The 27,405-nt window shown below is 37.1% G+C and overlaps 1 protein-coding gene across 1 annotated transcript in view; it reads right to left on the reverse strand.

The window, feature by feature from the left end:
- The window catches only part of LOC140232174 (rab11 family-interacting protein 4-like), a 73,180-nt gene that overhangs the window by 2,003 nt on the left and 43,772 nt on the right, over positions 1–27,405 (reverse strand). Inside the window, exons 6-14 of the mRNA XM_072312314.1 lie at positions 25,437–25,598; positions 17,073–17,165; positions 8,331–8,366; positions 7,171–7,279; positions 4,511–4,614; positions 3,119–3,209; positions 2,332–2,381; positions 1,470–1,551; positions 122–259 (exon numbers count right to left, since the gene is read on the reverse strand). Of these exons, the coding sequence (XP_072168415.1) occupies positions 122–259; positions 1,470–1,551; positions 2,332–2,381; positions 3,119–3,209; positions 4,511–4,614; positions 7,171–7,279; positions 8,331–8,366; positions 17,073–17,165; positions 25,437–25,598 (865 nt within the window). The remainder of the gene's footprint in view (positions 1–121; positions 260–1,469; positions 1,552–2,331; positions 2,382–3,118; positions 3,210–4,510; positions 4,615–7,170; positions 7,280–8,330; positions 8,367–17,072; positions 17,166–25,436; positions 25,599–27,405) is intronic.

Below are 27,405 nucleotides of genomic sequence, written 5' to 3' on the forward strand. Positions count from 1 at the left end.
GAAATCTGAACGTTTTACTTTCTTTTATCTCATCTATTATACAGAGCTCTTAATCAAGTGAGGACAAATCTGTAAATCTGTCCTCCTTGACCGTTCCTATCCGTTCTCCTCGAGTACCGACCGTTTCATTGTTGTGGATCACCTCCTCTAGGTTCGCCCGCATCGACCTGAATTCGACCTGTTTCTGCTGGTACTCGGTGGACAGGGCCAGCCAGTTGTTGTCCACCTCCTGTAGCTTCTGCTCTAGCTTGTCTCTTTCCTGTTGGGGGGGGGGGGGGGGTGTTCGAAAACCAAACAGTCAAGTACAACTGTGATCAACCATTCAATACTTTTGGACATCGTGCTATATTGTGCTCGAGCTTGTCTCTTTCCTGTGGGGGGGGGGGGGGGGGGGGGTGTTGGAAAACCAAACAGTCAAGCACAAATGTGATCAACCATTCAATGCTTTTGGACATTGTGCTATATTGTGCTCGAGCTTGTCTCTTTCCTGTTGGGGGGGGGGGGGTGTTGGAAAACCAAACAGTCAAGCACAAATGTGATCAACCATTCAATGCTTTTGGACATCGTGCTATATTGTGCTCGAGCTTGTCTCTTTCCTGTTGGGGGGGGGGGGGGTGTTTGAAAACCAAACAGTCAAGTACAACTGTGATCAACCATTCAATACTTTTGGACATCGTGCTATATTGTGCTCGAGCTTGTCTCTTTCCTGTTGGGGGGGTGTTCAAAAACCAAACAGTCAAGTACAACTGTGATCAACCATTCAATGCTTTTGGACATTGTGCTATATTGTGCTCGAGCTTGTCTCTTTCCTGTTGGGGGGGGGGGGGGGTGTTCGAAAACCAAACAGTCAAGTACAACTGTGATCAACCATTCAATGCTTTTGGACATTGTGCTATATGTAACTTTGCCAGCCATTCTTAACCCATCGAAGACTAGTCCCGAGTATACTCGGGCAGGTGTATGTGGAAAATGCGTGTCATAGCAAAATCAGTTCAGCCTCAACGGGTTAATTACCTATAAAAGAAGCTAAAATGTTAATCTCCAGTTACAGTTCCGAATCAGGAAAAAAATTAGACTCACTAAAACTATGGCGTGTACATTATTTCTTGTTTTAGAATGAAATCTGGGCCCATTTTGATCAGATGGGTGTAACTCTACTTCATCATTTTTTTACCCATCAAAAACAAAATCAAAAACAAAAACACACACCAAATGATGGAACAAAAAAACACAAACTAAATGAATAAGTGATGAAAGAATAGAACAACATGTGCTAACTGTCCACAAAGCAAAGACACACAACAAAATTTGGCTGCACAGAAACTAACTGAACATTCTACTCAAGTAATCGAAGAATGAAATTTCATAACATGTGCCAACTGTCCACAAAACAAAGACACACAATATAAGTTGGTTGCACAGAAACACTTAGTGAAATCATGACTCCCAGTTTCTCTGGGATCACTCACATGTCTTATCGCTTCCGCCTGACTCTTCAGTTTAGGCACTTCTTCAGCTAACGACTCGTTTTCCTGATATAGTACTGAGATTCTGGGGGGAGGAGAGAAGAGAGAAGGGATGCAGTCACCTCTTGGAGAAAATCACCAGTTTCTGTCTCTTGCCAACTTTATTTTTCATACTGTAGATATGCAGTTTGCAGAGTCAATATGTTGTACCTGAATTTCATAAAATACTTGCAGTCGTACGCTTGTGGAGATTTAGTAAATGAAAAGAGCAACATCACTCTGCTGATAATCCTGTAGCAAGTTAAAAATTCTTGGCACTTCTGAACAAGATTTCAGTCTCAAACCTACTCAAAATTAGTCCAGTACCCACGGGGATCCTTTGGTGATGGCGTTTAAAGAAAACTGAGAGTTGTTTGCAAAATATGTATTAATTTCTATGATTTCAGGATTTATAAGACCATTAAGTGCTGGCGTTGTTCATACCTAGTTTAATAATAACAGAGAGGTACATGTATTAGTGCCTCTCAGTTTTTGTCAAGATCCATGCTATCATTCCTAAGAATGATAGAAACAAAATATAATTCTTTTAAACTGAGAACCAGAAAGACATTAACAACATCCACCTTCCACTGAATTTACAACCTCATGCTTCTGAATTGATTTTGTACATCTTTGGTTGGAAAAAATGTGACTAACCACTTGAAATCTTCTTTGGAAGAAATAACTTTCACTTCTTTTATCGAGGGGAGGGCCGGAAAGAATTTGTAATTGCTGTCAGTAATTGCATATCATGAGGACTAAGGCTTAAACAGCTTCCAATATAGCAGGTAACTGAAATGAATCATGCAAACATAATCATACTCACCTGTTCTGTAATGTTTCGATCTCCTCGCTGTATGATTTGTGCTGTCTTGTCTGTGTGAATAAAGCAAGGAGAGCATTTAAGAATATATTGAATACATTGTGAACCATACATATTTTATCAGACAATCAAGTTTACTGGAAATGAATTTGGGATAAAATCATCGAGTGAGAATGGAAGGGCTTTAAGTTGCCACTAAACCCATAGTGTTCCAGACAACTTAACGCCCTTCTCATTCTCAACCGACGAAATATGGACATCCAAGCACAAATGACTGTTTGCTGTTTGTCCATTTTCACCCCATTCCACGCAATTTTATCTGCTGCTGTCTGTTTGTTTGTTCCTGTTGAATTAAATTTCACATTTGAGGTAAAAATCATCTATTCTAAAATGACCATTTCACTACTTTGACATCACAAACTGTTGAAATCTTCTTTATCCAGCAATGACAGCACACAACTTTAACCAAACCTTTGAAAAAATCATATTTTTTTTTAACATAATCACCAACTCGTTCCACAACCCTCAATTACGTCTTCTGGAAATATTTCTGCATGTCCTGAATATGCACACACATATCATATATAACGTTTAAGGTAAAATCTACTGTCATCCTAAATCTTTGTTAAAACATATTTCTTTTTATTTTTGATTTTCTATTCCAATATCATGCCATTTTTTCAGATACAAACATTAAAATGAATCAATGTAATACAAAATATATAACATGCATAAATAGAAATATTTGTTCAAAATCCTTGTACTTTTAGAAATCTTGTTTGAGACTCACCATTTTCTCCTGGTGTTTTCTGCTCTCCTCCTCCAAGTTCTCAGTGTTTCTCCTATCCATCTCTCTCACCTGATCCTCAAGGAGGGCAACTCTGAGGGTCAAAGGTGAAAATAAATTATTTCATCATCTATCTATCTATCTATCTATCTATCTATCTATCTATCTATCTATCTATCTATTTATCTATCTGTCTGTCTGTCTGTCTGTCTGTCTATCTATCTATCTATCCATTTCTCTCACCTGATCCTCAAGGAGGGCAACTCTGAAGGTCAAGGGTAAAAATAAATTATTTCATCATCTATCTATCTATCTATCTATCTATCTATCTATCTATTTATCTATCTGTCTGTCTGTCTGTCTGTCTATCTATTTATCCATCTCTCTCACCTGATCCTCAAGGAGGGCAACTCTGAAGGTCAAGGGTAAAAATAAATTATTTCATCATCTATCTATCTATCTATCTATCTATCTATTTATCTATCTGTCTGTCTGTCTGTCTATCTATCTATCTATCCATCTCTCTCACCTGATCCTCAAAGGAGGGCAACTCTGAAGGTCAAGGGTAAAAATAAATTATTTCATCTATCTATCTATCTATTTATCTATCTGTCTATCTATCTATCTATCTATCTATCTATCTATCTATTTATCTATCTGTCTATCTATCTATCTATCTATCTATCTATCTATCTATCTGTCTATCTATCTATGAATCTATCTATCTATCTATGCATCTATCTATCTATCCATCTCCCTCATCTGGTCCTCAAGGAAGGCAACTCTGAGGGTCAAAGGTGAAAATAAATCATCTTGTTATCTATCTATCTATCTACATATCTATCTATCTATCTATCGACCTGCCTGTCTATCTATCTATCTATCAATCTATGTAAGTATCTATCTATCAATCTATCTGCCTGTCTATCTATCTATCTATTTATCTATGATATAACTTGGTAGCGCCTGACGGATGTCTTAGTAGTAGAAGTAGCGATTGTAAAAGTAGTACTTACTACAATAATGATGATGATGATGGTAATAACAATAATAATAATGCTACTACATTCATACTACTAATAATGATAATTATGATAATGCCCAAAAGAAGCATGGTAAATTTTAAAAAAGTGAAAAGGAAAGATTTATCATGAGACTCAAACTGATAAAGAGAGAAGCACTGTACTATGCTGTCAGGAGTATCAGAATATTGATTTCAAAGAAACAGGATTGAATATTCAAAACCAAGAAAAAGGGGAACTATTAAACTAAGAATGGCCCATAGTATACGTATTGATGTCATACAAGATGCTTTCATGTGGCCTTCTGCCATTAACATGATGCAAAAGGGAGATTGAATGAGGGAGAGAGAGATGAATGATATCTTTCTCATACTGTTTGTGGAGGTGCTGGTTTTCATTCCGAAGCTGTTCCTTTGTGTCCTCAATGTTATTCTTGTCCACCTCAAGGTAGTTAATCTGCGTTTCAAGATCCCGCACCTGCATACAAGAAAAACATGATAATATATTATAATGCTTATGATATCTTGTTATGTTATAATAGCTTGTTGAAATGCATGTTATAGTAAAATCAGCCTCTCCTCCATGGGATAAGAGAAATGTCAAAAACTGTATCAGCATTCCATGAAATGTTCAGCATAGACTGCCCTTGGCAGAATAATTGACCGAATTTCATCTGATCACCTTAATAGCGAACATCAATAAATGTTCCACTTCCCAGTGTGAGACCAATTAGTGGATTGATTGTCTCCGTCATTACATAATCAATTCATAAAGCTCACAAAGCGAGACAATATACAGTCATTAGGGTAGGTTTCCTTCCACGGTCACAAGTTACCGGGAATCATGCCAAAATGGTCTGTAACTGTTTCCATGGCAACAGGCTCTGGCACTAATTATTTCCAGTCACTACATTCATGTTTTTTTTTTTTTTCTTAATGTGAGAGCTGTTATTGTGGTCATCCCCAATACTGTGTGAGTCAACATTTTCTGCCACTTTTTTGTACAATCTCTGCACAGTAAGACAACTCACGGCATGTTCTAAATTAAGATGACTGCTGACATGCTACTATTAATGGTATATGTGGACTACACAAGGTAAAACTAAGTATCTTTATGTCTTTTTTTTTAAATGCCCCGAATTGTGTTGCACAACATGAATGAAAGTCTCCACTTAAGTATTTCATGTTAACCAGTAATGATGCATGTTGCATGAACGATGTATCTGCCTTGACACCCTGTACAGTTCAAATATATTTTAAACATCATTTTGCACAAAACGGTTTAGTAAACGTACATATCTTGAGACAGTGAACGGTCCGAATAAAACACAGTGACTCTTTACAGCCGACATTTCAGACTCCTGCTGATTTGATTTTTACATTCCAGAGTCACTGTTCTTCGAAGAATTTTAAAACAAATAATTGCACACTTGCACACTTGTTGGCAAAGAAAGTGTAGAGGAATCGTATCTTGTCACTACAATTTCTCCTGGATTTACTTTTGCACTATCTCTATGCATGAAAGCAAGGCTGGGTGGATCCACGAGGCATATGTGACACAATGACCTCAACAATGGAATGTCACAATATATAGGCCATCATTTGAGGCTGAAATTCCGAAATATCAATTGATATCCAACCCCTCCCAATTTGGTGAAAAATAGATATGAAGGCTGAAATTGGGTAACTAAAGGCAAGATTTGTAGATACGCCCAATGTTACGTCACCCACGGACATGAAAGCCGAGTTCCTCCTCCCCGATATAAAATGTAACCTCACAAATTTCTGACCCTCCTGTATATGAGTGCAGAGTGAGTGCACTCACCCATTTGAGGAGATGATAGCATCAAACATCACTGTGCCTTTGTTCAAACTATGAGGTCATATAGAATGAGTGTGTATGAGGGGAGGGGTGGTGGTAAAATTCCTGAGATATTTGATTCATGCTACTGGAGAGAAATGCTGAGAATGTCATGTTCTTTCGTCTTCCATCCTTTTAATCAACAGCAGCATTTCCAAGACCAAACAATGCTCTTCAATAATCTCCCTCGTAACAACTGACATGCACAATCACTTGAAACTCCTTAAAGGGTGTGTACAGTTCTGGTCGAGGTGAGGATTTAGCTTCTAACGTTTTGCGAGATATTTAGAAACCACTCTATGAGATGTCAAAGAGCATACAATTCTAAGGGGTATCAAAAGTTTATTTGATGAAAATCGGTTTTGAAATGGCTGAGATATCCAAAAACAAGGTGAAACAAAGAGATCATAATAAAAGGCAGGGCCTGTAGCCTTTTATTACTTTCATTTTTTTGGATATCTCAGCCATTTGAAAACCTATTTTCATCAAATAAACCTTGAATCCTTCTTAGAATTACATGCTCTTTCATATTTCATAATAGGTTTCTCATTATCTCACTTAGGAATGTTCAAAACATGAATCCCCACCTCAACCAGTACTATACAGTCCCTTTAAAGGTCGTTTGTCCCTTCTTACAAACGTATTAACAAAATTATGCATGGTTTAAGAATAATACCTCCTAACATTGTGTATGAAATGTTTTGATATGATAATACACCACAGAGTTTTGGAAAAAAAAAAGAGAAAAACTAATCAAATATCATTTGAGAATATGCTCCCATTTTGTGCTGGAAAAAAAAAAGCTGAAATTTTGTATACAATGTCTATGAAGCTTTGAGATGGCAATAATGTGAGGGCTAAGACACTGATGAACCCATCTCATGTACTTGCTGAATTTGTGTGTTATGCCTTATACATACAGTGGTTATTGTACATAAATGTTTACATTATCAGTATCATTATCATTAATTGATATCATTTCTCTCATTATCAACACAAAATGGATGCATGTGTTGTCAAGGCTTACTCCACGGTGCCCTGAAAAATTCAGTCTAATCACTGTTTGATACAGCTGAGCCACGCACTATCCTCTGCCGACCCTGAGAGAAAGAAATGAGGTCAGGGTTGGTGTGAGCATCACACACCGCTACCATGGCGACGGCATCACCTCACCTTGTCACTAAGCTCCAGGACGTCACCGTCGGAGGCGGCGTACTCCCCATAGACGTCGTCCAGTGCACTCTTTGGGAGGTTGTGGGATGAAGAGGACCGGTACAACTGACTGCATCCCGGAAGAAACAAGAGAGAAGAGAAAAGAGATAGAAAAGAGATACAAAGCAGATAGAGAGATAGAGAAAGATAGAACGTGATAAAGATAAAGATAGATAGATAGACAGACAGACAGATAGATAGATAAATAGATAGATAGATAGATAGATAGAAAAATATAGATAGAGAGAGATAGATAGATACAGATATATATATATATATATATATATATATATATATATTTAGAAAGATAGAGATAGATAGAGACAAAGAGAGAGATAAAGAGGGGATAGAGAAACAAGGAGAGAGAAAAAGAGTGAAAAAAGTTTATGTAAAAGATTAAAGAATGACTTTAACCATTGACAATGTGAATGATACAAAACATTGCAATTACCGTATTGTACTTCATATAAACACACATCAATTGTGGGAGTGTACATTGTGCATCATTGTATCTTATTGAATCTCCACTAAACATTTGTTACTTTAATTTTTTCCCTCCTATATCTTCTACATTCTAGGATGACCAAAAAAAAAAATCACATCATACATTTTCAACCTATATCAAATGACAGATAAACATGTATGAATCTTTAAAGTGATTACTAATGTTATGGAATCATTTCATTATCAACACTTCAAAATTTCCCCAAATCTGAAATATCCTGTTCTCCTATCAACAACTTGTTTCTCTTTTTTTTTCAACTCAAACAAACGCCTGAAACTAGAGATTAATGGCTCTACATTACATCTCTGTATGTTCATTGCTCTGACATAATTGTCTGTACATTCACATGTGTGTGTGTGTGTGTGTGTGTGTACAACATTTATGATTTTCACAAATACAATGAAATATGCTCATTGAGTGGATACCAGCAGACATGCATTATATTGTAATGACTCATCGAGACTTTACTCAATTTTATACACCAGCAAAGAAGAAAAAAAGAATAACAATGCAAACACATGTTCTTGCTTGGCAAACATCACAATGCACATCATGCTGCATTCCTCAGCACGTAGACTATACTCTCGCGCACGATGCACAACAAGCACATACTTACCTCGCTATGTCACTGGACGTCAAGCGCTTGGACGGGCTGCATGACGACAGACGGAGAGGAAAACAAATGAAAGACAAAAACAGACAAAGAAATGATGTTAACAAATCACCTTCTGCTAGGAAATAATCACGATCATGTCTTTTGTTCTTACCACCACACCTCCAGAGTAAGAACTTCATTGGGCCAGCCTTCAAACTATCTCATTATTCATCCCTTAGCCTCCATGGGTTTGTTGACATGGAAAGGAGATTTTTGTTACTTGATGCAGTTTCCATGGCAACAGAAGCTATCAGTTTCAATGAGGTAAGTGATATGCGCACATATACATCAAAACTGGATCTGTATCACATGAAGGTGACCCATTTCTGGACATCCACCTCTCAACATTTGCAATTTCTCCAGACATGTAGACTTGGAAAAGGCAAGCGAAATAACTGGTTAGGAAACCAGCCACTAAGTTGTGGTTAGTTGTTTTTTTTTTATATTTTCTTTCAAGAGTTTAACTTCTCCGTAAGTGTACACAACAATGTGGGTTTATCATGAATGCGATATTGTTGGAAAAATTGTTGAAAGTTTTTGCAGTTTTCATCACTATATAAAAAACAGAAGAAATAAAAATTTCAACATGCCTACAGAATTTTTGATTGATTGGCTGGTGTGCAACATAAAGATTGTTGTTACTATGGCAACATTCCTGTAACTTACTTGCAGAGTAGAGCAAAAGTCATCAACACTACAAGCATAGCATCAGCTTGCATCAATGGTTGATTGATACAGAAAAACTAATGAGTCTGACATGGCATTTGTACTCAGCACCAACAAACACAAGACATTGACATTTTGAAAAACAAGTGACAGATGTGTGCAAAAAACGATGAGCTACTGACTAATGATGTTAAAATATGGGTTTCGTGTTTCATGGAAGTGATAGAATATGATGCCTGTAATAAGATGCTGAAAAAGAATAAAAGATAAAGCATAATACATGTACGTACATAAAAAGTTTGGCAGAAGGAGTATTACCACTGCACACAGAAACAGTATTAAAGGGATTACTGTGTTTTGTTTCTCACATATTGTAGCAATATGATGATTAAAAGAGGATCAGCCACAGAGAGATTCTAACTAAGAGTGTACTAAGAACACCTAGACATGAAGAAAGTATATTATGCATATTGCAAATATCTACCACAGCTCAATATGAAAAAGCATAGTAACACACAACTAATAAAAATATCACGTTGCAGCATGAGATATCACATATGAAGATATTTTGAACAGGCCAATATTTTATTCAGCCTGACCTTATCAAGTATCAATATATGTCTAACTGTATCTCTCAAAAGGCATTGTTCATTTACTTCCTATAGATCTACGTACTTGATAAGTTTGCAGCTGACACATGATAAAAGTAATAACAAATGCACACAAATAACCTGCAATCACATTATTTTTCTTGTCATTTTCTGTATGTAGATGTTCAATTTACTTGATGTACATTACGTGACACTTTCAAACGTGAAGAGAAAAACAGAAGGAAAACATTTCTTGATAAATGAAATGCCACAAGGTCGCACACTTTTTTAAAAAAATGTTTGTAAATGAACAACAATGAACACAGACCTATACAAATGCAAAAAAAAAAAGAAAAAAGAAAAAGAAAAAAAGAAGAAGAATGTAATAAAAAAAAAAAAACTCTGAACATGACAAGAACATCTGTAATCAGGCAAACACACAGACACAGACACACAGCCACAGGCACACACAGACACACTCATACATGTTCCCACGGCACAGACGACTTTCTAGCAATGCATGTATCTTGGCTTCTGTGTTCCACAGAGTGGCCCATACAATCAATGCCTGAAGCATGAACCAATATGAGCGTAGCCAGGTGGCAGGCAACAAAACACACACAAAGCTCGATCTCGTGGCGCCCAGACTGCCTACTTCTCTTCACTCCCAAGGCTACGAAGGCCATTTTGAAAGTCCCAAGTTCAGTAAAGTAAATGGGCAACTATCCTGGGGAAGGTAAAATGGTGTAAATGAAATAATATTTGCAGACTTTGCGAAGAAAAGGCCAACAAGACAGAAGATATTCTAAACTTAAAACCCATGCCAACTTGGTAATATGTAGATGGTTATTCTACACACTTTTGTGAGATGATTTTTTTTTTCCATTTAATTTTCATTCATTCTTATTGGTCTTCTGAAATGATTTCAAATGATTTGGAAGGTAACTGAATTGAATGATAATCAGAAGAATTTCTCAGGGTATTATGATAATTCCAGGAGTCTTGGTCAAACACGGTGAATTAGCGGTTGTGATGCACACATTTGCATGATGCAAAAATGGATGTATGGCTCACCAAATGGGAACGATCAAGCTCAATGAGGATATCAGCTATTTTCTGAATGTGCAATTTGCTTCAAATGTTGTTTCAAAAGTTTATTTTCCTTTTAAAGCAGCAATACTCTTGGCTTACCTCGGGTGTTTGCGTGGAGGGTCAATTCCACTACGTTTTCTCACACTGCAAAGAATTTCAAAAGCCTGACAGTTTCAAAACTTGAAACAAGCACAGATTTGCAGTTTAAAAAAGTCGAACCTTCATTTTACAGAAATTCATCGCAAACACAAGTGATTACCCACACACGCAAGCACAATTGCAATCACACACCCACATTTTAATTATTCGTTTTCTAGAGGGACACACATCAACAAAAATACAACTTTGTGCCTTACCAAATGAGCTAAGTCTAAGAGACAGAAAAATAAAGAGCTTGTGTATACATCTAAACAAGTCTCAATGATAAAAATTTGCAAAGATTCAAATGACAACAACTACTTTGTTGCAAATAAAAAAAAAGCAAAACAACAACAGAGAGGAATAAGACAGCATTTGAACATGCTTCACACTTTTGATTGATTTCTTTACCTAGAGATGTAGCCATTACAATGAGAACTTTTGAAGACGGAGAAAACAGAAAGAACAACACAAAGACGAGTTATTTTTTTTTTCTGCCCTCAAACTAAAAGAAACAAGTGCAAATTCTAAGCACATAAATGTAAAATTCAATGAGTAAGACATAATATCTAGTTATTTATGAAACAGTATCTGTTTTTAAGATTCTTTGACTTCTACAAATATTGTGTAGACAGGGGTCTCTGATTTGTTCATCGCTCTTTTTCTTCTGTTTTCCATTTAAACTTTCTCTTGACTAGAAAAACAAAAAAAAATACCAGTCATAAGAAATGAACATGAACAAATCATTGAATGCTTTCATCCACAGGACATTTGCTATCCCAATCCCCAACAAACAAAAAACAAACATACAAACAAACAAACAAACAAACAAACAAACAAACAAACAAACAACTTTACATGTATGCTGGCTTCTCACATGATGGCACACTGGTTTTCATTGTTCTATTTTCTGTTTGACTTCTTGTTCATGATACTGAAAAAAAAAATACTGCCTGAATATAAAATGATGACACAAGTTTTTAAATCGGTCTTTTTAAATTTTTGACTGCTCTCTTTGACAAGTCACAAAATTTTAATCAGTAAAAAATGTGACCAGAAAGACAAGTACAGGAAAGATGCTGAGGGTGTCCAAGGAGTTTGAAGCTCCTTGGGGTGTCCAAAAATAGTTCTAAAACTTCTGCAACCTTTCAAAATCCAATTTGTTTCCCATCCACTATTCCATTAACTTGCTGGCCAACAACTATCACTCATTTTATCTCCATTTATTTCTAACATCATACCCGGTACTGGTCGGTACAAATAGACCTTGGACGGCCATTACACTGTCCACACGTAATCTGCATAATCACGCTAATTGAAATATTTGCAGCAACGAGTGGGCACAAATGGAGATATTATCATACATATTCTAATTTCCCCACAGGAGCTAGAGCGGATGGGTATATTGCGATGTTATAATAGAATACTGCCGTTGTGTGTGCAAACAAGGAAAAATCCCCCTTCGTCCTGCGCAATTATCCAAATCATTTGTTTGTAAATGCATGGTGAGTAATTCTGGGTGCTCTTGTGGTTGTTCTGTTTTACCCATTTTGTCAATATACAATTGTGGTTTGCAACAGCATGGTGTTGTGCTATGTCAAAGCATACAAACATTCCATCAAAACAATTCCCTTCCCCCTTTTATAGCTACATTTGTTTGTATACGGTGGCCCCCGATGATACAAAGGAATGCCACATTGTTTTCTTTACCAATATGAGCAGATGACACATAACTTTGTGACGCAATCTACCATATGATCTCAATATACACACAAAGTATTCTATTTGCTTTATGATGTAGGTCTTCCAAGCTCCCCCTCCCACACACTTTATGCATACAAAGAAAGTACTTTTAAAAAAAAGAAGAAATATCAAAAAGTATGACTGTAACATTATCAGTGTCACAGTGAATATGCAAACGAGTACGCCTGCTTCACCATGCTTTTTCAAATCATACAATCTAGACATAATTTGCATGCAGCATTCCTACATTATGTAAATGTCTTTAAAATGTAACACGAGTATGTTGCATCAGAAGTACTGCATAGACTTGCAATAAATCCATTCAGTGGTCCATTATCTAGTTACAGTAAATAGATGAATAGTCGTGCATGTCATACAAAATGATCCATAAATATATCTGATATATGTACATGATTCATGACCGGTTGTAGAACTGATGTTGCATGCCATTCACTGTAAATGTTATAGTGCACAGTCATGCACCATAACCATAAAGTCATGCACAGGGAACGAATGTCATACATTCATGATATCAACAAAAACAAAAAAATGGTGGATGGTGTGGCAAGCAATATTCTGGGCTATATGCACTCTGGACACATATACATATACTTAGCCCTTGTGCAATATCATTTCTATTGGAAAGTTCTATTCTAGTGTGAATTAAAACTTGCTTGGGCTAACATGAATTTGGTATGCAACATACATGTACAAGCATGTGTGCACAGCTGATACGTCGTCGGCAGACTCATGCACTATGTCTAACTTAACATCAGTCATTTCAGTACTTTTGCTTAACATGTGCTGCATTCTTAGAGATGAAATGCAAGGCAAAATTGAATCATACAAATGCATTCATGAATGCAGCTAAATGCAAGTGAAAGGATTTGGTCACAAAATTAGCACAAAATTGTACAGATATTGGAATCAAAAAACAACCCAGCTGCAACCTCCAGAAAATATGGAAAGTCATAACAGCCAAAGATTGTTGTCTTTATCATGTGACTGTAATGTCACTCCCACAATGCAACTCATTTGAAATGTCAGATATCTAAATCTTGGTCTGAAAGACATCTTCTTTTCCCCTCCAACCATTCTCCTCAAAATACATCGAGGACACTTTATTTTTGTGCTTCCTCCCTTGCAGCGGAAATTACTTCCTCAAACTGACGAGAATATATCTCATAATTAATTCTTTTTCTTTTTTTTGGAGAGAGAGTGGTATAAAACAGGCAAATACTTCTACAAAAATACACAAGTGAGACCTCCACAGCTATTTCAGATGACTTTAACCGACATTGAAGCTGTTTTGCTGTCTATGTAACTGTATAGGCATCTGATTGGCTCACACCATTGCCAATCCATTGTCATAATTATAAAAAAGACACTTCGATGACCTTCTTATCATTTTCTCTTCTGATGTGACTTTGTGGTTAACATGACATACTGCAGTCTTCCTGTGTTTTGCGGCCACGCACACAAATACAGCAGAACCTGATTACGATCACGTTGTCTCCCACATCTCAAGAAAACAAGACTAAGCATAGAGGACAGTGCATCGCAAGTTATTTTTGAGACACTTTGCATTTTCAAGGCACAAACTAATTGCTCCTAGGCATACAAACACACCACAGATAAAATGTCACATCTATTTCTGGCTATCTAAAACAATTTGACGGTAAAAAGTGTACAAATTTAGATATATATATATATATATATATATATATGCAATCACAACAGTGTACAAGGGAGAGGAAAATCGAAATGCAGGAAATCCTTTTTTTTTTTTGTTTAAAGAGAAAATAGATATGATGTAGAATATTACAAAATTAGTGATGACCACACATTTATAAACCTGTCATTCCACAATGGTAAACCCATTTATGATTTTCTTGGGCATCACATGTGATAGGCAAAAGATTGTGCATACCATCACAGATCAGCTATAAAATAATGCTGATTTGATTGGTTCTTATTTTTTTCTAAAATGAGCTACCAGCACATGTGTGTGTGTGTGTGTGTGTGTGTATTTTGTGTATGTTTTTTTTTTTTATATTTAATTGATAATTATAGAAGTGTTGTTTATAGTAAACCACATGACGGGCTGCCCTGTTACCCTTTCCAAATCTTTGAATGGGACCATCTCTCGGTCAATGTCATAAACAGATGGGGATGCCTCAAGAGATGTATTACTTCACTACAATGATGAACTGGCATATTAGTGGAGTACCCTTGAGTCGCATGTCACTGAACTATCTAACATGTGGTATAGACAGGTATATCAAGCTTGCAAGTGCGGTTGAGAAAGGGAAAATATTAGTGTTCATACATTACAGACCAGAAAAGCGCTGTATCAGCGAATGCAACTCGAGTCCAGGGACTATATACACGCATCGTCGTTCATTGATTTCTTGAGCACAAATCAATGAATGAACTCAAAAATCTCGAACACACCCTGATATATTCCCTGCATGCTGTGTACACCATACGTGCTGAGCCGCAGTTTGATTCCCATGCAGCGATATTCCTGCAAAAATCTATAATACATATATAAACTTGCTATACTCCAGCACGCACAAAAATTCTTTTCTGCGGTTGAAATCTTACTCTCATATCATATATTTGAGCCAACTAATTCTGTGATGACTTATGACGATGGAAATACATGAATGAAGATAATACGCTCATGGTGATGGTTGCACATGATAGTTGTGCTGGGTATACAAGAAGATAAATGGGTTTGACTAGTGATCAATACCATGAAGTGTAAAAGCAACCAGGAAGAAGTCTTGAAAGGTTGAAAATGTCAGATACAGATAAAACGGTTAACACAGCAATGCCTACATATTTTAAAGACAGACAAATATTTATATGCCTGAATAACTTGTCTACTACAAAAATGGCTATGCTATTTACTGTAGAATGGAAGGTTAGTTTCAAAATCAACAGTGTGTAATGTGAAAAGCAGTTTAGGAGACCACAACAGTCCAGGGATATAGTGTGGTGATGGACGTTCCGACTCAAATTTATATAACAGACTGTATGGAATACAGCTAATGGGTAAAGAAGGCTACAGAAATCTTCTTTATGGTTAAAAAAAACCCAACAACCCCAAAGCAAAGTTACAAACCCCAAAGGAAAAAAAAAATCAAGTTTTGAAACAAGAGACAAATTCAGATTAAGCTTCCATGCCCTTTTAAATTAAATAATAACCGACTTGCATTACAAAATGCCCTCAGAGATTTAAGAATCTACGTATCTTCAAGCAAAGGAGAGTATTGTACTAAAATTGTTTGGACATGCAATCAAACTTCTGTAATACTATTATCTCTCATCCATGGTATTAAGTTTGAACACAGCATGCTCCGGTCATGTTGAAATCATATAATCAAATCACAAGGCAGCATGCTGTTGAAAATGAAATTATCTTTTTTATTTATTTATTTTTTTTTAACAAAGAGAAAATTTTGAAAGATCATTTTATAATTTCTACACCTTTAAGCGATCTGCATATTACACGAGAAGAAAACCTATTTTAGCAGAATGCCAACAAAATACTGGCATTAAACATCATAAAAAGTGATGCAAGATGCAGAACAGTGTCATTCCAAAATGCGGTTTCTAAACATTTACTGTTCATGTACTTTAGCTTCTGAACAATGTCAGTTTCTATGGCAGAATTTTAATAGATTTAAGGTATGACATGGGAATGATACTTTCATGGCATGTTTTGATTGTTTCAAGTTCATCACAGTATTGTTTGTATACAATAGCATTTTGCTGCTATGCAAGAAGGCATTTAACATTGCATTGTACTATTTCAGTAAACTCTTTCACAAACCTACCATTTTTATTTGATTTGAATAAATGTCACCTATATTTAATTTCATGTCATATTTGTATGTTAAAAATGCAAACACCTGATAACAATCAAATTAGCGAAACTTCAAAATGTCATAACTTCCTTATTTTTCATCTGAATTCGATCAAAATTTTACTGTTAAACTCGTAATATTTTACTCTTTCTTATCAGACTAACTTATATTTGGACTGGATTTCCCCTTTAAAATAGATGAATTTTCTTTGAAAATGTTAGGGTGAAACATGAAAGTTCCATATGTTCAACATTCCCAGACAAAAGATCAAAAATGTTTCATGATCATGATGATATTTATCAGCATTCCTGGACTGTTAGTATCAGAGTCGTGCCTCCAGTAGAGTGGAAAAAAATAAATGGTGTCAAGGAAAGCATGCACATACATGTATGATATCAGACATTCAGAATACAAAAAGTGAGCTGCAAGCACCATACAATGTACTTTCTCTGTTTATGCTGGAAAAATAAAACTAGCATTCTCACAGAGGCAAAACAAAACAAAACACGATACCAAACAAATGGGACAAGACAAAACTACAAAGTTTTGAAGACCAAAGTGCTCTTTTTTTTTCAGCATTTTTGGGGAGAAACAAGTACCATTTGTGACGATGAAGGAGATGGCTTTGATGGACGTGGGACCAAACGTCTTTCTTGGACATGAAGGGCTTGTGACCGTCGTAACTCACCAGGCTGGGAAGATGGAGATGAGGAGGACGGATGGACAGAAGGAAAGACAGAAGATAAACAGACAGAGGAGAGATAGACCGAAGGAATCAATAAAGATCATAGAAAGAGATAGAGAGTCAGACAAAAACCACAATGTTATCAAGTTAGTCTTGATCATTTTGGTATGCAAATGTAAATCACAAGGGGGCAAGGACTGGCAACGGTGCTGAAATGAAATACTTTGGGTGCCATGGAACCAAGGCAGTCCTGCGGAGAGAACCATGATGTAATTAACACCAGTCGAAACACCACAGCCCCTAGTTATTGTTTTCCCAAACAAAATGTATTTCAATTGCTTGCAGAGTGGATGGAACACATATATGCACATTCAACAGAAGTTTCTGTGTGATGTTCAAACGGCACATAAAAGATACAGATATGCAGTGCTAAACACGTTTATCAATACAAAATTCAAAATTGAAAATAACAGAGAAGTGTATGCTTGTGTAGCTGCCATGTGATGACACCCATTCACAATCAAGCAAACACATACATACGCATATAAACACTCATTACAATCAACAAAACTACTGAATCAACGGTAGGATGCTGATCTCTATCAACTAACTCATATGCTCTCTTAGGGGCAACTAGAACTCCGAAAGTATAAAGTCAAGTAATCTGCACTTGTCTGTATGGGACCATTTGCCTGAATGCCCATTTGGGCAAGTAGGGCAAGTAAGAACGATTTTTTTTTCTTCTAACGCCCTCAGGTTTATCCAATCAATGATACAAGTTTGTCCAATCATTGCAATTCAGAACTGCTTTATTTGGGGAGTTTGAAATATCTTTTGTATCATTCTCAGATTGAAATAGAATGTTATTGTTATCAATGTTTGTGTCATGCAATGACCTACATTGTACATGTGTTTCTAGCTCATGACGCATTCACACCGTAAAACAAAGTACAGGATTACGGTAATGAGCTATACATACACGTACCAATGATGACACTACACAAATTAAATGAAATCATTGTGAATGACAGATCAGTGAATATAATCAATGAGTGATATTGGAGACTGTGACAAGAACCTCCCAAAACAACTGTAAAGTATGACAATGAAAAGATGAACCATGGCACACCTAAACACACTAAATTCGCATACAACATGTATGATGGCTTTGTGTACAGCACTGATGCTGACAGTTCAACAAAAAGTGGGAGGGCCTAAAAGGACTTTATGTTGCAATAACCCTGGGCTGTATTGTAAAAGCGGATATTTTCTCAGCAGGCAAGATGGCTTGCTTGTTTTTAAGTCCGTGGAATCATGACATTAACTACTAGAACAAATGGCATGCAAAAATATTCGCATACTTTCATTTTCGCGCCAGCATCTGTTTGCACGAAATGCGCGAAAATTTCCACACTGCGAAAATATCCAATTTTACAGTATTCAGACATGGGGTATACACAATGCAATCACAAATGCACATGAAAAAATGGACATATCGTTTGAGTGCATAGGTGTCAAACTCATTGCACTAGCCATTGACGTTGCCCTCTTTAATATGGATCAAGTACTCTTTATTGATGGCATTTTCTTTGCAAATTATGATTCATAACAAGTTTCTGAACTATTAACAGACATCATTGATGATCTTATTGGAGCAGCAGGGAATTCATAGTGGACATACAAGTGTTCTTTTATTTCATTGAGCTTTCTTTGTCCTATGATAAAATGGCGAGATCTATACAGTGAGTGATATATTTTAAATACTAAACATTTGTTGAATACCTTCTATTGCAATTAGAAGTCTGCATAAGGTCACCATAATTCTCTGCACAGGGGGACGGCTACCTGGAATTGACGGCTGACAACCAAATTTCAATGAAATATGAGCCAATGCAGCAACCCCTATCATGCTCCCCCCCCCCCCCCCAACCAACTAAGGGTATCACCTACGTAAACACTTAGGTAATTAGTATAAACAGCACATATGTATGCAGCTGCACTCCCGTGCATTGTGGTAATCTGACTAGCTTCATGTCAACCTATACAGATGCTGTGCAACACTCTACCGCTCTGCCCCGCACCACTGCGTCGTTGCATGTAGCAACACCGCAGCGGTGAAGGTTCAGCGGCAAAGGTATTGTAACCAGAGGACCAGGTTGCCATGGCGACTGGATGTGCCAAGCTCTCTCTGTCTCTGTCTCTGTCTCTCTCTCTCTATCTCTCATTATTTCTCTTTGCACAGCACTGCGGCGCACAAGAGCCAGGCCATGCACACACGGTCCTGAAATTCGTCTTGGTGACAACGCTGTGAGACGTTCATCAATGTTCCGATTAGCGCAAGACAAATTACACTGGGGCACACAGGGGGATCAGACAGGATCTGTTTTAACTCTGTCCTTACCATAGCAACATAAATGTGTACAAGTCAATGGTGCATTGAGGCCGTCCATGTTCTATGGGATTAAACCTGAGCTGTTTCAAGAAGAGCGAAGTCTCAATTATTGATATGTTGTATTTGCGAGGATAGAATGGGTGAGAATGAAAGAGGCTGCATTTGACTCTGATCTTCCCATACATTATAAATGCATCACCTGTGCATCAAAGATGCAAAATAACACTCCCACAACTAGAATATGAAGAGATACATGTACATGTACCTTAATGTAAATGAAACCTTGGATATCCTTAATATTATGTCAGAACTCCCCCCCCCCCAAAAAAAAAAAAAAAAAAAAAAAATCGCCAATTGGATGGGGGAATAACAATTGCCCTGATATGCTATGCTACATCAAGATCCTGAGTGACGGTAACTCAGAATATTGCAGTTGCCTTGGCAACAAACACAGATTAGTGGAAGGAATGTAAATCTAATAGAATAGGATGCACAACGCTTATCTCTGGAAATATTGTGTAATCATGACAGAGCAAATAATCTTTTGAACACTCTCGAAACATAGGTGATAAATCAATCTCTGTCTAGAGGTCCTTGAAGAAAGACTACTGTATTACCACTCAAAAATTTCATGTAGTTTCTGAACAATGAAACATACAAAGTCCCCCAAAATTTAAAAGAAAACATGTCCACCGTCCAAATGAGGTACATTTTGTGGAGGGGTCCCTCATCAACTACAAGTACACTTGACTAGAAAAACATGCTTCCATTGATTTTATTTTTCCCCCAGACTTATTTTATTATATTTGGTCTGAGAAAGTGATGGGGTTTGCAATGGTCCACTTTATTTACAAGCGTGAGACCTACCTAGCATGAACAGGGAAAGTCACTAAAATCCTCAGCAATTCCTTTTCAACTCAGAGCATCCAAACTTTGTTCCTAAACATGTAGTGTGCCATACCTGGTAGCCAAATAGGTGGGCAATACAGATTATATCTGGTTTCTATATCAATATCAATTGCCTTGCGGTCTTAGATTTTCAAACCTACTTCTGAGAAAAGTTCCTCCTAAAAACTGTGAGACAGCATTCATGAAAAACGACGAAAAACATAGCACTGCTAAATCATTACATGAGGGACATTGTTATGATATTCGAAGGAAATTAACACCTAAACTTGGCCTCCACCAGAGGCATACTGTAAGAAGCAATTGAATAAAAGAGGGGGGGGGGGGGGCTACAGTGAGAAAAATACTCTCCTATAGCATAACCAAGATAAACAACCACAAGAATGTTTTTGTCTGCTAGAAAACAACCAAATCAAATTCGCAAAGTCTCCGATGTAAAAACTACATGTACAGCAAAAGTCTGAGACAAAATAAAATTTTCAAGTCATGGATATTATGGAACATATGCATAATATCCATTGCAATAGCTCCTTTTTTGAAGGTTTTCTGTGTTGCCTAGGGGTATGCCAGTCTTGTATCTTGCTTGTTTGTTTGTAGCCAGTTGAAAACAAGTTGATTTAGAGAACAGAATTCCTCTGGCTACATAGTTTATGTGTACGGCTTTGACATACACTTTCAAGTTTGAATCTTCTGGATGAGAAAGTGTCTCAATAACACAGACTACAGGTCACATTTCCCCTGGCCATATGGTTTTGCACCCTCTGGGTTCACCCGGTCATGAACTCTCTCTGAAGTTCCGGCTTTTTCTCGTGGAGTGGTGATATGAAAATAAACCAATAAAAAGAATGCGAAAAACAGAGAGCCAGAGAGCCAGATAACCTATAGCCTGCATGATCCTGATAAAGTAGAATCTCAGTGATACATTTTTATACACCACTACTACCCCCCAGTCTCCTTCTATTAAAGTCTGCAGCAAGTTAACATTATTGATATATATCTGTAAGTCTCAAATTATATTAACAATGTGGACATTTGTATTGTCAACAAATCAATACCCCCAAAAAAACAAATAACAGAAACATATTCTTAATAGGATATTACTGGTATTGCTTCATGATACATGCAAAAACAAAGCAAAACAAATGACAAAACATACACCATACCCTTAAAATTACACATGCTTGTATACACCGTGTAGCTTGTATAATACTGGGAGCTGTAACAGTACCCCTGTGGGACTGACAAATGATACTCCACTGAAAATGATAATATAAACATAGTAAATAAACATATTTAAATGGGGGAAGCCACACCTGCAATTACTCTATTTACACAATTTAAAAAGAATTTCCAATCCATGGAAGTGAGAAGGGAAAGACAGTTCCCCTACTGTTATGATAATTCATATTACTACCAGGCAAAAATAGCCACATTGGCATCCACTCAGATACATGTATGAATATTACTAGGAAATGACTTTTATAACGGCATATTCAATCTGCAGACAGTGGGGTGTGATTATGTACAAATGAGTGAAAAAATATGATTTTTAAATTGATTACACTAGAATGGATAGCAAATCGATTACACTGTACAAAAACCAAGGCACACTGGCAATGTGTGCATTTTAATTTGGTTGAATTCTCTTCAAGATTTGGCTGCTCATGCTATACATAAAAAACTGCAAACTGTCACAGTTCTTTCTGTGAACTGACAGGCATTGACGTCAGTGGCACAGAAATTATTCATCGTAAATGATTTTTCTCTGCATTTCACTTCACAAAAGCATTTTTTTCAACCCTGTTTTTCGTACTTAGAATGACATTTTGTGGTGGTTCAGTCCTCTTGAAAAAGAAAGGACTGTGATCTAATTACAATGCATTGCCAGAAAAAGAAAAATGATAATGCATTGCCAGAAAAAGAAAAATTACAATTAAATAAAAATTGCTACAGGCATGTATATAGCTGAAGCATCATTTTTGGCCCTTGCAATGTTTAAAATCAAAAGCCAGTAGGGGTAGGAAATAATTTTATGAAATCAAACTTAATTATCATCCTCTTAATTAACAGCAAAAAAGTAGATGAGATATACTTACATAATTTTATCTGTATCAATTGAAAAAATAAATAAAAAGACAGTCTATTTTGGGGGAGAGTGCCAAAGCTGGAGAATAATATCAATAGCTTTTTAAAGAATACATGCATTATTTTCAGTTCACTTCAAAATTAACATACGTATCCAAGTATTTCTACGACCTAATAACACAAATGTTACGATTTTCAAACAAAATTTGATGCATGACAACAAAGTCATATCTGTAACAACTTAATCAGGTTTGGTGTACAAAAAAAGAAAAGAAAATCTAATATGTGGGTAGCAATTTTGTCAATCATTCCACCACAAATTTAATCCGTCTATCTCTTCATCCTACCATCTACCCTTGCCTAAATTCATCAAATCTACTAAGGTCTTCATTTTCATTTTTCCTTCCAATCAACTGTGAAAGTACTTGCCCTTGCCAATGAAGGAGACTTCCGAAATCATATTCAGCTCAACTGGCTTGTACAGAGATGATTGAGTGTGGGACGGTATTGCAAAGGACACTTGTCCAACCCAACGTCACACAATAAAAAGTGCACAGCTTCTGGATGGGGCACTAACGTTTTAGTGCTCCTTTTAGCAGATGTTGCCAATTTGGTGTTGATGAAGTACGGGACTAACCTGCGCCTGCTGCAGATTGAATGCGTCGACCCCCACATTGCTGACCGCATGTCGTCCCCAATTTACACACTCGCTTGTTAACATTACTCATCTCAATTTTACAGCTTAAGCAGGCGGCAGCAATTTAAAATCTATAGCATACCGTTCGTTCGCTGAATTTTTGGAGACGTATGTGTCAATTAGATCAAGCTAATGACAAGCTCCCTTGAAGAAACAAAGCAAAATTGTAATAAAGACAAAAACAAAAATATCTAGAGTATTTCCATTATGTATATTACCATGTAAAGGTCAGAAAAACAAACATCAGCGATGCCAGAGTATGTAAACATCTAAATGAAAATGTTACATGTACATAAATAGTGCAATTACAGCTAGCAACTGAAGGGGGCACAATAATTGGTCAAGCTTTATCATTGGATTTTGTCACTCCCTACCTATTTGTTGTCATTCGTTGATATGTTGCAAGCCCCTAAGGGATATAAAAACTTTAATACTTCTCTTTTTTTTTGTGAGAGAGAGAGGGGGCAGGGGCAAACCCCTGAGAGAGAATCTGCTTTGGAACTGTTTCGATCACATCTGTGTTTTCACTTGATATTTGGATAGTGGCTGGTAGGATATTAAGGTCATGATCATTTGCATATACACTTTTAACAGAATAAGTTGTTTTGAAGAAAAAGTTCACTGTGGGAGAGCAATCCTTTAGTGCATTTCTTTTGCTTTTGCTACCACAGGAGGAAATCTGTGCCTGGTATTGTAGATATACCTGGTCACATCACCAACTCAACTGCACTCGCATTCTGGAAGGATTTATTCAAGTACTGTAAACACAGAAATATTTGCAGTACATTAATTTTCACGTATTTCACGCTACTCCTGGCTAGCGCGAATTCTAAAAGCCGCAAAAAATATCTTCACACAGGTTTTGAATTGGTTCAATTGCACAGCGTGAATTCAAGAACCCGCAAATATGTTTTTGAGCTGCCCAGAGCGAAAAATTAATCGCACAAAAACGTTGACATTTACAGTATAGAAAAGATTAACCCTCTCTGTACCAGGGACTTTGGACAGTGTACAATGCTATGGGGGTTTCTGTGCCAAAAGTCACTCAAAACAGACAAAGGGTTAATGAGCATACTAATTACCCTTGGTACTTTCTTTTTCTCAAAGCAAGTTTTCCTGAGATGTGGTGAGCCAGTACTGCCTTGCTACGGCTTGAAATCACCTATTAAAGCAGTCCTAAGATTTACTGGGGTGACTAAATCCTCAAATTTCCATTTTGTGATTAAAACTATGCCTCTGGGAAACTCTGGTGAAAACACTCCACAAATTGAAGAAAAAATAGAGAGCGTATTACCACATTTCATATCTGACAGGTGGCTTGAAAGGGAATCTTCCAAGTTCTACATAGTAAACATTTTTTATGGATATTAGATGGGTATGTAAATCAAAACTTTTTCTATAGCTTGAGAATGCAAAATTCCACTCATATGAAGAGAAGTGAAAGGATTAAATGTTCATTCCTAATAAAAACCCCAACAACAGAATGGAAGAATATCTATGGGATATTGTCATAAAATGATGTATTGCCCTACCCTTTCCAGGCTTAGATTTGGCTTGCCGTAACAATCCCAGAGTGATTACTGTCTGCTTGCAGGGGTATGAATAGCAGATCCTACAACCTCTGTGGGATATCTCGAGCTGTAGTGTTCTCAGTAGTGATGTGTTTTGCCTGGCAGTCAAGATTTTCTTTAGATCCTGCCTAAGCAATTGATCGAGAGTGCCGAGTAACTGATACCTTTCCTAGATATATGATGGGAAAAAAACCCACAAGGCTACAAATCTCACGCATCATCAAAATGGCAACACATGCATATCACTTTCCTTCACTGTAGAACAAAAAAAAAATTGTTTGTGTAACATGATGGCTGTCTTAACACTATCTCTGATAACAGAATGAGACAAATTCAAATCGCCTGTGGCTGGTTCGGTCTGTGATTCCACTCGAGAATTCCATCCTTAATTTGCGAGAATGTGAGACAGCCAATTTTTCACCACACCTCGGTCTGAAAACATCTTCTTGTCCACCGTATCAATGTTCCTGTGTATCGCTATAAAGTCTGCTGCTCACACTTCATGCTATACGTAGATAATGTTACAGGTACGCTGTTGCTGTGAGTCTGCAAACAAACAAATAAATTAAAAACATACAGACAAACAAAGTGATTCGTTGCACATTTTGTGGAAAATTGCAGCCTTACCCATTGAGTACGTTCGTCGGCGTCTGCCGGTCGGTAACGGCCGTCTCCACCGAGTCCGAGATACTGCTGGCCTCGGTGACCTCCACCTCGATTCCCGCATCGCTCTCGCCGAAGTCCTCGTAGCGTTCCTCCGAGCCTTTGATCACAGGAATGCTTTGAGTGCTGATGGATGGAAATTACAAAAATGGAGAAGAGAAGAAGAAGGTTAAAAGATGGCACATCATGTAAACATGGCAAGGAAATGAATATAAGCATTGCTTCATGAGGTGTTTTAAAGTCATTATACATTTCATTAAAGTTGTAGACATTTTTAAAGTAACCAAAGTGATAACAATCATCACCCCAAAATGATACGCGTGACTTGAACAATGTTACAGAAACAACACCGGTGTTGAAAAACACTGCCATGAAAAAAATGTTAAATCTGAATATCACGAACTTGTGATGAAGTAAATAGAGTATTAGCGTACATCCTCTATATAGGGTATTTTGGCAGGTGTCGTATGAGTCAAAGACCAGCAGTACAAAAGGGCAGCAGGTATGTGCATGTGTAGGTATTATCATAATACTGTGTTTTCTTGGTAAACTTCATGAATTTGGAAAAACTTAATGTCTGTGAAGAATGTCAAGGCAACTTTCATTTGACTAGGAAATGAATCATGCCAGTAAAGTTGTTTGAATACACACATGTTTCTCAGGTGCCAAATTGGCTTTAAAGGGGATGGCTAGTAACTGATCAGTGGGAATCAGTGGGAATGCTGGGGATGATTGTTCCAATCCTTGTGGGATTCATTTAAGAGTACATTATGTATCTATTGTTGAGTGAAAATTATTTGCTTCAGAGTGGTCTCATATTCAAGTAATGTGCAGTTTCATGTTTCCAGGTTCCCCGTCACTGTACAGGCATGCTAACCTGGAAACATTAAACTGCACATTACTTGAATATGAGACCACTCTGAAGCAAATAATTTTCACTCAACAATCGATATATAATGTACTCTTAAATGAATCATACAAGAATTGGAACAATCATCTCCCAGCATTCCCACTGATTCCCACTGATCAGTTACTAGCCATCCCCTTAACCCTAACTAGGCCGGGCTATTTAGGTAGATCATAGAGCGGGGGGGGGGGCCTCCCAGGCCCCCCCTCCAGATCTCGGCCGTCGACCGCGCGATCGCGACGAAAATTGGCACACACATTGCCTATGATGTAATCTAAAGTATCACAAAGTTAAATTTTTAAAAAATTATCATTTATGCTAAATTATGCTAATTAATGCATAATGATGCATGAAATCAGACAATTTGGTATAAATCACTAAATAGAGCTCAAAATGGGCACATTTTTTGTGTAAATGTTCTTTTTAGTGTCCAGAGCAAATATAAGAGAAAAAAATTGTGCCATCAGAAAAAATTTCTGAAGTATTTTATTGTTTTTTGAATTTCTTATGTATTTCTTTGTTTTTTCTACTTTATGTTTTTCATTGTTTTTTCGATGAAACTTGTCCGCGACATTGTTCCGATCAAGAAAATATGTTATTAATTGATTTAAATCGATAAAACCCCAAAATAATCATACTTTTATGAAATTTGCCTGTAAGCACAGTTTGCATTGAAATTGTACACGAATTCACGTTTTTGAGCACTTTCTGGTCTGACATGCACATATATATTTATGCGCAACTTCGGAACCGTGTGCCCGGGCATCACAAATTTGGTGTCAAAAGATGCGGGAGACTCAAAAGAAAAAAGTCACAAAACGTCGCGGTGATAGCTTTTCGCGTTAGCGATACATCGCGCGGAACGTCGAAGGGGGGGCCTCGGAGGCCACCCCCCCCCCCCCCCCCCCCCCCCCCGGCCTGGTTAGGGTTAAAGGACAAGTTCACCTTCATTAACATAAGGATTGAGAAAATGCAGCAATATTAGTAGAACACATCATTGAAAGTTTGAGGAAAATCGGACATTCC

Source organism: Diadema setosum, chromosome 8, assembly GCF_964275005.1.
Source record: "Diadema setosum chromosome 8, eeDiaSeto1, whole genome shotgun sequence".
Classification (NCBI taxonomy): Eukaryota; Metazoa; Echinodermata; class Echinoidea; order Diadematoida; family Diadematidae; genus Diadema; species Diadema setosum.